Source organism: Myotis daubentonii, chromosome 7, assembly GCF_963259705.1.
Source record: "Myotis daubentonii chromosome 7, mMyoDau2.1, whole genome shotgun sequence".
NCBI classification, from domain to species: Eukaryota; Metazoa; Chordata; class Mammalia; order Chiroptera; family Vespertilionidae; genus Myotis; species Myotis daubentonii.
The window spans coordinates 48021573-48035607 of NC_081846.1; the positions used below are offsets into that span (position 1 = coordinate 48021573).

A 14035-nucleotide genomic window follows, 5' to 3' on the forward strand; every position below is an offset into this window, starting at 1 on the left:
AACTCAAGATATAAAGGTCAGAAAGCAAAGACTTTGTATATAAATCAATAAAACAAATGAATGTTTTTGTATAAAAATTATGATCACAATCTTAAAACAGAAAATTGCCTGACTTTATCGCTAAAACTCTTCTAAGATTGCCCTGGGTAGTGATCTTATCTCTATACTTTTCCATACTTCTCACTTCAAATATTTGTGTGCAACTTTTATAATCAGAAAGAAATACAATCCATAAAAATTCCAAATATACATACCCTGTAGCCTAGCAATTCCATAACTTAGAAAACTATATGCACATCTACACAAAAATAAATGTAAGCATTATCTTCAAATTAAAAAACTGAAAATTAAGAAAATGATTGGATAAACTGCACAATACTATACAGCAGTAATAAAGAGTATTGGCAAAGAGGGATTAACACAATACATTATGGAGGAAATAACAGGACACAAAATAGTGTAACCTTTTTTTATTTATTCACACACACACACACACACACACACAATCCATTTCTGTAAGCACATAGTTATTTAACTACATAGAAAATGGTCTGTCAAGGACAGCCAAACTATTAACTGTAATCCAGAGGGGATTTTTATTTTATCTGAATTGTCTGGCAAAGCAACTACCTTGTATTCATTTGTGCATTATTTAATTTTTAATTTAATTTTTAAATATAAACTTCATTACTTTTAAACCATGCTTTAGTAAACCAATTCCTCTGAAAAGATGAGCAGAAATACCTACGCTATGACCCATAAGAGTTCAAAAATTCTAATACTTGAACCCCTTCTACACATAAAGGACTAGGACAGAAAGCATTTATCAAGTTCCTAATCTGTGTTGGTCCATGATAGGTACTTTACATATGTTATCCCATTTAATCCTAACATGAGAATTACCATCATTTTCTTCATGAGGAGATTGATGTTCAGAAGTTAAATAACCTGGCAAAAGCATAGTGATATTATAAGACAAGATTAAGCTCAGGTCTGCCTAACTCTAAATCCCAAGTATCTCTTAAAGAAAAACTAAAGTAGATGTTCCTCAATCTACCTCCAACTAAACAACTCTACCTCAAATTCTTAAGCTTTCAAATGTCCAAATGACCTATTTTTAGCTCAATTAGAAAACATAATAAACTATAAAAAGTATTCTGAAATATACTAGAAATTTGATTATAAAATGTGATTTAGGGATCAAATGTGATTTAGGGAATAAACTACTTTTAAATATATGTATAAATTAAATATACATTACATGCTCTAAAAGTAAATCTCAGCTATCACAAAAATACTGCATTATGAGGATAGCTGTTGAAATGAAGTATTCTAAAGTTATCACCATCAAAAAATATTTACTATGATATTCACACTGAGCCATAATCATAATTAAGGAGCAAATGATTATATATATCACAGAAGTTAAAGAATCTAAGAGGAGGAATGAAGAGAGACGAAAAGACCTAAAGAAGGACAGATGAGAAGTAATGGTGATGAACAAAAATCACATTTCAAATCCTCTGATATTCCCCTAGGAATTACTTCCAGAAGAGATTTAAAAGCCTCCTTTACCCATGCACACAAAAGGATCTCCTTTTAGCATTCTATCATAAAATATGGCATTGTTATGATGCAATTATGTACTATTAAAGTCTCCACTGGCAATTTAAAAGCTAATCTGGAGAGCTTAGGCCAAGACAAAAGCAAATGTTACTTCTTTCCTAGACACAGGAGAAATACCTGTGTTGAAGATCAGCTTTTCACGTGCCCAGAAATCAAATCCAATTCATGTAAATAAAGTAGAATTGTTAGCAAGGCTGTTGGATGCATAATGCTAGGTATGCTAAAATAATATGAAGATTTTAATCAACCATATAAATACAAACATGAAATTATAGATTTTTCAAGATTATATCAAGATATTTAGATTATTGTAATAAAGTGCTCTGTAACATCAGTAAACCATTTCATTATGTAATAGTTTTCTAAAGTTTCTACTGGCAATAGATACAAGTAGAAACTCCTTTCCTATCTGCCTGGCTTTAGTCAAGGAAGTGCACATGCACCCATTCATATACAACCACGTATTCTCAGATCTTGCCTTTTGAGAAGCCATTCCACCTCACCACAACAGTAGTGTTATAAAGGACTTACTAGAAATATTTATTATATTAATAAGCACTAAAAAAAATTGAAATTTCAAATTGACAGTCTATTTCCCTGTACACTGCTTTTTTTTTAATAATCCTTGACATATTAGGTATAACTTAGTTATGTGATGAGAAAAGCAGTTACATTTCATATTCTTTTAATAAGTTACTCTGGACTTCACTAAATTTCTTATAACAGCAATTTGGATAAATGTTGGTATACCTTCCTAGGACAAATCTCTATCTCTATCTCCCACTTCTAAACTATTAAAAGAGAAATTAATTATAAACAAATAAAAATCTAGTTGTAGTAGTACTTGTTCTGTCACTAAGTGATTATATGATCGTGGCTAAGTTATTCCATTCTGAGTATCAGTGTCCTTGTCTACAAAATTAAGAATTTAAACTAGATAATATCCATAAATCTGTAGTTTTAAGACTTTTTAAAATTCTATTTTTAAAAAGTTTTAAATTGTAAATCTCACCTCATCTGAAGAATCTAGTTGTCCCAATGTCCCTGTTGCACCTGCAAAACCATTTGGAAAGGGAAAAAAAAGTTGCCCTTCATAGTTGTTACATAATGCTTTACTTGCTACATCACAATATCAAAAGCTAAGTTTTGTTATATTAAGACACCTCATTCCAACCGTTATCTTGGCAAAGTTCAACATTTATCTTTAATACATTTGGATCTAATACTGTATATACTTTATACTTTCAATAGGAAATCCCAGTGAAAACCCAAATATAATCATCACAAATGGTGTTTCAAAAGTATCTCTATTCTTTTCCCTTTTTATTGAATTTATTTGGGTGACACTGGTTAACAAAATATACAAGTTGCAGGTACACAATTCTACAACCCATCATCTGTACACTGTATTGTATGTTCCTCATCCCAAGTCAAGTCTTCATCCATCACCATTTATCATTCCCCTTCTCCACACAACTCCCTCCCCTTTAGCAATCACCACACTGTTGCCCCTGTTCAGAAGTTTTTTCCCTGGTTTTTTTCCTTTTTGCTCAATTCCTCCACATCTCCAAAGCCTTACCCCAACCTTTTTAGTTTTAAACTATGGTTTACTAAAATTCTGGGCTACTCTTAAATATAACAACTGCTGCATTTTTTTACTAGTTAGAAACAGAACCTTAATAAACTAAACAAATTCCATTTAAGAAAAATGCTTTCAGCCCTGACCGGTTTGGCTCAGTAGATAGAGCGTCGGCCTGCGGACTGAAGGGTCCCAGGTTCGATTCTGGTTAAGGGCATGTACCTTGGTTGTGGGCACATCCCCAGTAGGGAGTGTGCAGGAAGCAGCTGAATCGATGTTTCTCTCTCATCGATGTTTCTAACTCTCTATCCCTCTCCTTCTCCCTTCCTCTCTGTAAAAAATCAACAAAATATATTTTTTTAAAAAACGTATTAAAAAAAAGAAAAATGCTTTCTCTTCTTTGGCTAATCTATTTACTTTTGCTTCTAAATCTTTAAACTTTTACTACTTTCCTTACAAAGAAGGATACATTATTTAAATGTCTCCAATAATGAGAAAGTTTGAAGGGGGTTATTTTGTTTAATACAGAAAAGTTATCATTATCCAAATTACATATTTAGACAAACCTTGAACTGCCAGAGTGCTAGTGCCAGCAGATGGCTCCTGTATACCATATACAAGTTTATCCTCAGGATAGGTAAGTCCAGAGCTCTTCAAAGCTATAAGGTACTTTTCATGACTTTTCTTTGCACAAGTATTTTCTCCAAGACCTAATATTTAAAACAAATTTAAAATAGGATTAAAATATTCCATTTGAAATATAAGTACAGTCAATTCAGTCACTAATATATATATTATATATCTATAAATAGGTGAATATGCTATTGAAGGGAGAACCCTAGCGTGAATTATATAAAATACTTTCACACCTTTTTTTACTCATGTTTGGCATTAACAATCCGAGAATGTACAGCACATTTATAACAAATAATGAAACCTACTAAGTAACTGAACATCTAAAATATGCCAGAGATTATATATAAGGCACAGAGCAGGCAAAGATTAATAAGGCAAATTCCTGTCTTCAATGAATTAGTGTTAGAGAAAGACAATATGGTAAAAGACAATTATGTAGTAGACTTCATCATTTGGTTTGATAACCTGTGTTCTCCTAATACTGTGCAACCAACTTAGCCAAAGCAGAGTACTTAGGACAGGTTTCCTGGAGAAGATAATCCCTGGGTGAAATTTTAAAATATTACAACTGAAATTACTGTTAACTCCTGTTTTATTATCATATTTAAGGTATTAAAAGTATAATTTCAACAGAAGTATCAGTTAAAACTAATTTATTCCAAAAAATACTGAAAAGTTTAGGTTCTAGAATTGAACAATCCTAAAACTTTCACTTTAGCATTTCAGCTTATTAATTATTGCCAATTTTTCTATTGTTTTGTTTTTAATATATTGTGGAAGATGGAATAATAGTAAAAGAAAACACTAATATTTAAGAATTCCTTAAAAGAAAAAATTGTTCTCTGTCTGAAAGCCAAATTACCATAGCATTTGCCACCTCTTTAGGCAGACTATGTATCTTAAATTAAGATCTCAGCCTCTGATTATAAAAAGATATAAATGAGTTTCTTTAGTATTTGCTGAGTTTTATTTCCTCTCTTTACTAGCCTCAATAACTGCAATAGAACAGTTTTTTGTTTTTTTTAAATCTCTGTCCAATCTCTTTGAGCTGGTATAAAAAAAAACCTCCAACACAGACTAAATAGATGGGAATAAAAAACAACCATAATTAGTTTTCAAAGAATAAAGAACTCATAATGTTCTATGTAAGAAATGACTAAATTTCTCCTGAATAATAAAACACACACATTTATCTCAATGAGACAGATTTGTAATACCTTTTAGTTAACAAAATACATTTCATCAATCTCTCACAAGCCTGAGAAAAATGAATATATAAAATCTTATATGGTTTATGAGCACCTACCTAATCTAAAGCTAGCCTAATCTAAAGCCTGCCTTTCTTTGTACCACTATCCCCATAACATTCATTTCATTTCAACCACACTAGCCTTTTTTATTCCTTTTTTAAAAATAAGCTCATTTTCACCCATAAATATTCCCACATGTACACTGTATTATGATATTCTTTATATTTATCCTGCTTGGGGTTCTTTAAACATCTTGGATCAATAAGTCTATATTTTTTCATCTAATTTGGGGAATTGTAGTCATGATTTCTCCAAATGTTTTTTGTTTTTTTAATATATATTTTATTGATTTTTTACAGAGAGGAAGGGAGAAGGATAGTTGAGAAACATCGATCAGCTGCCTCCTGCACACCTCCCACTGGGGATGTGCCCGCAACCAAGGTACATGCCCTTGACCGGAATTGAACCTGGGACCTTTCAGTCCGCAGGCCGACGCTCTATCCACTGAGCCAAACCGGTTAGGGTTCCAAATGTTTTTTAATGCCCCAATTCTCACTCGCCTGTCATGATATTTGGTCATCTTATTCTAATAGGCCCTTGAGGCTCTGTTGTGTTTTCAGTTTTCTAGGTTAAATAATCTATTGATGTGTCTTCAAATTCACTAAGTCTTTCTACCTTGTCTAATCTACTGCTAAACCCATCCAATAAATTTTTCAATTAAATTCTTGCACTCTACAGTAATTTTCAGTTCTAGAATTTTATTATTTATGTTTCTTTGCTAAGATTCCTTATCTCTTTGATCATAATTATTTGAACAGGTTTTTCTTTAATTTCTTGAACATATTTATAATAATTTCTTTAATGTCTACCTGCTAAATCCAATATCTGGGCTATTGCAAGGTCAGTTTCTACTGACTGTTTTGATAACATATTGGACATTGTTTAAAAAAAAGAACAGTTTATTTTTTAGAGGGAGAGAGAGAAACATGATGTGAGAGTGCAACAGTGATGAGCTGCTGCCTCCTGCACACCCTTTATTGGGGTTGGAGCCTCAACCCGGGGCTGTGTCCTTGACCAGAAATCGAACCGGCAACTTCCTTGTACATAGGATGATGCCCAACCAACTGAACCACACCAGCCAGGGTGATATTGAACATTCTAATGATACATTATACAAGATTCTGGATTCTATTATCTTCCTATGAAGAGTATTCATTTTATTTTAGAAAACAGTTCAATTAATAGCTGATCATGGATGTGAGGGCGATCTGGATGCAACATCTGTCAGTCACCCCATTGATCGCCAGGGTTGATCGGGCTGATCTGGCTGGCTAGGCAGGTATCCCCCTCCTCCCTCACCATCCATGTGTGTCCCTCCCGAAGCTGCACGCTTGGTCGAAGAGGATGACCTTCCCCTCAGAGGAGAGGACCGGTCTTCAGTCAAGAGTATAGTAGTAGCTGCGCTCCCCTGCTAGAACCTCCAGACAACTCTCAATTAATAGCCTGATCACCTAGAACTCATGAAGGTTTGGTTTAACACTTTTGTAAAGAACAGATCTGTGCAAAGCCTAAGTTTCTCAAAATGCCCTCTGAGCTGACAGGAATCATCTCCATAATCTATCTTCCTTGCAGATACTGTCAGGGCTTTAGGCTTCATTAAGGCTGACCAAGACCAGCCCTTACTCTAAGTTTGGCCTTCTGTCTCAGCTAGATGCCTGAGGTATTAACAAACTCCAATGTCTCCCAATACTACTTAACCAGTTTTATGTTGTTTATGGCATAAGGGATGGACTGACCAATAGTCATAGAAAAATGTCCTCTACCTGAAATCTAGTCCTATCCCATTACCACCCAACTCCCCTCACCCTTTGTGAAGCTTCCTCACCTTTACCATCAGTGAAATCAGTCTCTCTTCAGTATACACTTGTCCTACCCTTTCATAGCATTTACTACAATTTATGATTAGTCTGAGGGTTTTATTAATGTCATCTCACTCACTAGACTATAAGCTTTATAAGGGTAGAAATAGGATTATCAGGTTTATTAATTACCTTCTCTACCCAAGCTCTAATACCTAGCTCAAAGCCAAACCACACAGTGGATACTTAAGTATCTGTTGAAGAAATAAATATATCTGACTATCTGTAAATACCACATGATTAACAATAAACATGGAAATTATACTAAGAAACAAGACAAACTTCAATTTTCAAAACATGCTATTTATGAACCAGCATAAAGAATGCCATTTAAAATATTTATAACAAGATTTTTAAATAATTGATATATTTATTATACTACGAATTTGAGCTAAACGAAAAGTATAAAAACTAAAATATTTTATATAACAGTATAGTATACTATGTAAAAACATACTCAACAATTCCAAGTTTTAAAACTTAAACTCTACATTATTATAAAATCTTTAAAAAACCAAAAGTTTAGAATACCAAAGATGAAAACATAAAATGGTTGTTGTTCTTGTTAGAAGGAAGAAAGAATATAGTTATGATTATGTCACATCCAAAGTTAACACCCTAGCCGGTTTTGATCAGTGGATAGAGCATCAGCCTACAGACCAAAGGGTCCCGGGTTCAATGCCGGTCAAGGGCACGTACTTGGTTGTGCAGGCTCCTCCCTAGCCTGGGCCCTGGTAAGAGCTCCTGCAGGAGGCAACCAGTTGATGTGTTTCTCTCGCATCGATGTTTCTCTCTGTCTTTCCCTCTCTCTTCCACTCTTCCTAAAAATCAATGGAAAAATATCCTGAGGTGAGGATTAACAAAAAGGGGGGAAAAAAGTTAAGAGACCTAGGTTCTAGCCTAGTCCCAACTTCAAAATAAATTAGTTATAAGGTCTTAAACTAGTCATTTAATTTTTAGGGGGCTTCGTTTCTTCATCCATAAAATCAGATATTCTTAATAACAACCAGCTTTATGAAAAAAAATCTACATTTTACTTTTAAGTTCTAAAATACACAATTTCTAATAAGTATACAATATAAGTAAACTTTAATGTTCTTCTACTCTAACACTTTACTCACCAGAAGTCAGATCTTTGTAGTTCTGTTGGTTTGTCAAAACCTGAGTAAGAACAGACCGCATTGCTCCTCCCATTTTAGTTAGATCTTCTAAAAAGGAAATTTGAGGTTCCAAAAGCTGAAGAACTTTGCTAAGGTCTTTTTCTGATGGTACATCAGCTGCTAAAGAAAAAAATTAACATTATAATTAACTTTCTTTAAAATATTTTGATAAGAATATTTTATTCATTTAAAATTATAGTGACTTAGATGACAGTATTTTCTAATCAAAAAAGTTAATATAAAAGCTCTATGTGGAAATTAGGTATCCACCAAGCACCCAGCCTAGGGTAGACTTAGTCAGGTATTCAGTCATATAAGAAAAGGTTAATGAGGAAAAAGATACCATAGGTATTATTTAATTTGTGTAAGCAGCATTCAATTTGAGGGCTCTATACTTCCAGATACATAAATGTAATCATAAGATCATTTCAATCGCTTCTCGGCCTTTTGGCTAAGATCAAGTGTAGTATAAGATCATTTCAAAATTACATAGTATTTAAGAAAAAAGTAAAACAAGACCAAAATCAAATACATTGTACAAAATTATGTCAGTTCTAAATTTAAACCTGTGTAGCAAATAACACATCCTCTATCATATTCCAAAAATACAGACCTGTGTTAGCTGGAGGTCAAAGCAACTAACATGAAAAATAACTGTTTTCAGAAACATGAATGTTTTTACTAAAACAATTTAAAAATACCAGGCAATATATGTCTAGTAGAGATAAAGGAAGAAAAGGGAAACTTGCATAGTAACTGAAAAAGAATATTTAAGAGGAAAAGAAAACAAATGCTTTGGAGAAACTGAGGTCTAAAAGAAAGAAGCAAATAGAGAGATTTAGAGTTTAGCTATGATTGGTTAAAAGAAGAATGCATATAAGGGAGCTAACAGGGTCCGGTGTGCCCAGTAAAAAGGACATCAATTTCATTGATTAATTCAGCATCTACTCCATTATAGGCACTGAGAAACAAAACTAAATTAAGACATAGTTACTAACTCACACCAAGTTCAAAGATAATCTGTGAATTCTAGACAATGATGAGTCCTGAGACCCAAACCAAAAGCCGTACTTTCTCAATAGGAAATTAATAGTATATGTTATTCATGTTTATAATCTCCCCCAATGACTTATACAGTTAAAATAGTAAATATTTAAGTAACTTTAATTTTTGGTTCCTAAGAGCTCTAACACAAGTTCTGACATTGGTCTGAGGATTGTAGGGTGAAATGAAAATGGAATTCAAGGCAAATGTAAAACCACAAGATCTCTGAACTTCCATTACCACAGATTAGATCATTTCAAGTCCTTTCTTTAATTTTAAAGTCTTTTTTTTTTCACACAGACACAAGAAATTTATACTAAACATAAATAGTTATAGAGAGAGGGAAACATCATGAATCTAAGTTCATAAAGTTTATCTTAAGACAAAAAAGTACTTCCATTCATTCCTTTATGTTTTCAACAATGGTAACAGATAATTATCAAAGCTATGTATCTACGTTATCTACCTTTATAACTGCTAAATGTCACCGTAGGAAAAAATAAATATAATGTACTTTTGTTTGAATTATTCTGATTATTGAGAAATTGTACAGAAGGCAAGTTCAATAACCCAGATGGTCTCTGGTTCATTCATTCCTAAGACAAGAGTAGTCTGGAACTAAATCAAAATAATATTTCTTTCTGTATTTTACAAGACATACTCTGAGAAGAGTAGAAGTATTTAACAAAGGATTGTATAATTTGCTAAAAATGTAGACATAAGAAAGGGTTCGCTCACAATGAAGAAAACATGATAGTTTCAGGGATAATAAAGATGCTATGTGATATTTCTTCACACTTAAAGGATGGGGGAGATACAGAAGATAAAAATGTGTGCCATAGTTTCAAATTAAATCTAAGATTATTTATAGCATTAAATAATTTAAAACCTCTAAAAGTAATGCAAAATGCTGTCCCTTATATGACAAAAATGCAGGTATCATTAGAAAAGTAAAAAGCAACAAAAAATTAATAAATTTATTTTATATCACTAGTGGATATCTGTAATCCACAATGTCAGACTGAAAACTTTAACAGACAATAGCTAAATCCAAATATTTAACTAAAGTATATTTAAAAAGACTATGAATAAATCTTAAAAGGTAAAAAGAATATCTATAATTTGCATGTTTCTTTTCTTGTTTTAACACTATCATATTGCTTACACCCATACATTCTACCAGAAACATGGGAGTGAGCCATTTGACTCTCTCATAAGTTCTTATATATGGAGAGGAACAAAAATATATAGACCCCTACAAAAAAGGGGGGTAGGAGGGCAAATCTATAGACAGATAGCTATAGATATTGGTGAAAGTGTAGTTTAATCTTCTAAAAATCTAAGTTAAATTCAAACTTTTCCAGGACTTCTTAATTCTGCTCTATCACAATATAACTGCAAATAGAGTCACTTTAACCCTATAAAATGATTATTTCCTCATGTGCAAAAGGCTAATAAATTTTATCAAAACCATCTTTGATCACAGGAACACACAGTGTCCAACTGTGCCAACTACAAGGTTATTGAATTTATATTTAGTGTGTTTTTACTTAATATTTCACAGTCTCCTCATAAAAAATATTGCAAAAATAAGATATCCGAAAAAACTCACCTGTTATTAATGCTAAACTTTGTTATCTGGAATTTAAAAAGAGTACTAACAAAGAAAAGATTAAACATACCTGGCTCATTATAGCCTTCTCTTAAGTACTGAATAAGACAAAAAATAAATCTTGGAAGCACAAATTCAGACATCATGAGTAAGTCTTTGGGGACACAAGGGATATTTGAACTTGATTTAATTTGATGTCTTCTGCAAAACCTATAATATGAAAAACAAAAAAACAATTAACAGCGATGTCTTATCTGCCAAGAATATAGTGCTTCTATTTACAATATCCATAAATGGAATGCAAGCCAATATCAAAGCCAATGTATTCTTCCTTTATAATTTTTAAGGCACCAAGTTAAAAGAATATATAGTTTTAACAAGTCTTTAAATTAAAAAATGGTACTGAGGGATATTTCTTCCTAATAAAAGACCATACTAATTAAGTTCCCACTAGAATACAAAAAGAAAATCTCATTACAGAATTTATATTTTTAACTGCAATTTATTAGTTTCAAGTACTATTTTATTACTTATATCCTTTATAAACCATTAATTATAAATTAATCATTTCCCAAGAATTTGCATTCCTTAACTATTTCTAACTTTTTGCATTAATGAATAAGCGATATAAAAGTTGAAGTTTATTTTTAAAGTTTACACACTTGAGTATATACATTTCAATTTTTATTTATACTTATTTTAAAGCATGATTGGTATACTTGAGCAATAATGAAGAAAACTTCATTCACAATCCAGTAATCACAATTAAGGTATTTTGTGACTAAACACAAAATAACCACACTAAACATATAAAATGCCTAGAAATAATCTAAAGAAGGGTGTAGAAACTATTTTAGTTGAAAAATATAAAAGATCTGAATAGAGAAAACTATATAACCAAATGGGAAATCCAATTTTTTTAAAGTCTGTTCCACCAAACTTAATACCATTAAATTTAAATCCCAATGGGACTAATTATAAACTAATCGTAAAATTCAAATGGAAGAACATATGTGTGAAAAAAAATCAGTAAAAATGAAAAAAAAATTAATGATAGTGAGCTAGACCTTAAAAACACAGTACAAAGCTATTATAATTAAAAATCTGTGGTAATGTTATCACATCAATGGACCACAATGGAGTCTAGAAGCAGGCTATGTAATTTGGAAATTTAACATAATAAAAGTGGCATCTCAATTCAATGGGGAGAAGACAAAGTGCTTAGGGACAACTAGTTATTTAAATGCAGAATGTAGCCGAAACCGGTTTGGCTCAGTGGATAGAGCGTCGGCCTGCGGACTGAAAGGTCCCAGGTTCGATTCCGGTCAAGGGCATGTACCTGGGTTGCGGGCACATCCCCAGTAGGAGATGTGCAGGAGGCAGCTGATTGATGTTTCTCTCTCATCGATGTTTCTAACTCTCTATCTCTCTCCCTTCCTCTCTGTAAAAAAATCAATAAAATATATTTTAAAAAAATAAATAAATAAATGCAGAATGTAAATTTGATTTTTCTTATACCATAAGCAAAATATATTCCAAACAGATCAAAATCAAATGTGAAAAAAGTTACCAGGAAGAAAATAAACTATTCCCCTAAATAATCTCAAGGTCTTGAAACAAAACCCATAAAATATAACAATTAACTACATAAATCAAAAGCTTCTATGCAGAAGACAATTACAAACTGGAAAAAATATTTACACTATGTAAAATAGATTAATATATATGATCTATAACTCTCAAAAATGGATAAGAAAAAGAAAACAATTTAATAGAAAACTCAGAAAAGGTCATGAATGATTCAAAAAAGAAGTACTGAATAGCCAACAAACGTGAAGATGCTCAAGTTCCCTAATAATCAAAACAATTAATCAATCATCAAGTCAGCAAATAAAACAATGAATAGCTTCTTTCTGCACTCATGTGACTAAAAAGGAAATTAGGATAATTCTGTACATGTTGCTTCATAAAATCCTTTATGTAAATAAAACAAGTATACTATTTCTTTTGTTTAAGAAAATAATCAAAGCAATGAATTTCATTAAAATAAAATATGAGTGCCCTCGCTGGTTTGGATCAGTGGATATAGTGTCCCCCTAGCTCATGGACTGAAGGGTCCAGGTTCGATTCTGTACCTAGGTTTTAGCTTATTGGAGGCAATCATCTCTCTCTGTCTCCCTTCCTTCCACTCTCTCTTTAAAAAAAAAAAAAAAAATCCTCTAATGAGGATTAACAAAAATTAAAAATAAATAAAAATGACCACTTTAAAAACATAAATACTAAAACATGAGTAACTAGAAAATGTCCATTTTGTGATGCCTACTGAAATATTTGACCCATGCTATGAAGCCACTAGGCAGCGGTTCTCAACCTGTGGGTCACAACCATCAGAAAATACATATAGCATATCAGATATTTTTACATTATGATTCATAACAGTAGCAAAATTACAGTTATGAAGTAGCAACGAAAATAATTTTATGGTTGGGGATTACCACAACATGAGGAACTGTATTAAAGGGTTGCGGCATTAGGAAGGTTGAGAACCACTGCCGGACTTGAGGAAGGCTTGAGGGGAAATTTTTCACTTAGAGATCAGACTGCTAAATCCTTACCAATCTGTATGATCAGAAGTGAAAAAAATTAGGCTCTGTGATGCTTGTAAAACTCACAGCACTGATTTCAAGCACCATTTATGAAGTGTTCTTACCAAACAAGATGCATTTGAATGACATCACAACTCTAGAACTAACCGCCATTTATAAAGAAACAAAGGAGATAAAGGAACAAGTTAAATGACACCACAAAAAAGCAAACAGACAAATCATGAATGTAGAACATTATACAGGGCTTTACTAGGGGCGATGGGCCCATATTCAGCGTGCAGATGATGTTTTATTCATTTGTACATTTGAAGCCTGTATGGTTTTATGAACCAATGTCACCACAATAAACTCAAAAATAAATAAATAAATAAATCCTATATAATAAAAGCCTAATTTTATTATAAGTGTCCGGTCGCCTGGTCGTCCATTCAACCAATCAAGGCATAATATGCTAATGATATGCTAAGGCCGCTCAACCACTCGCTATGATGTGCACTGACCACCGGGAGGCAGAGAGTCAACCAGTGGATCAGTCACTATGATGTATACTGACCACCAGGGAGCAGATGCTCCAACCAGTAGGTTAGCTTGCTGCTGTGGTCC

At 32.5% G+C, this 14035-nt stretch overlaps 1 protein-coding gene and 1 pseudogene across 13 annotated transcripts in view; one reads left to right on the forward strand and one right to left on the reverse strand.

The window, feature by feature from the left end:
- UBR3 (ubiquitin protein ligase E3 component n-recognin 3) overlaps positions 1–14035 on the reverse strand; it is a 179641-nt gene that overhangs the window by 134169 nt on the left and 31437 nt on the right. For 9 of the 13 annotated variants that reach the window (XM_059704159.1, XM_059704158.1, XM_059704150.1 and 6 more), the window contains exons 2-5: positions 10897–11036; positions 8132–8290; positions 3768–3915; positions 2639–2684 (exon numbers count right to left, since the gene is read on the reverse strand). In XM_059704159.1, coding sequence (XP_059560142.1) covers positions 2639–2684; positions 3768–3915; positions 8132–8290; positions 10897–11036 — 493 coding nt within the window. Of the gene's footprint in view, positions 1–2638; positions 2685–3767; positions 3916–8131; positions 8291–10896; positions 11037–14035 lie in introns of those variants that run through there. The other 4 variants (XM_059704151.1, XM_059704163.1, XM_059704152.1 and 1 more) reach the window with 3 other exon arrangements.
- On the forward strand, positions 8602–8694 carry LOC132239014 (U2 spliceosomal RNA; annotated as a pseudogene).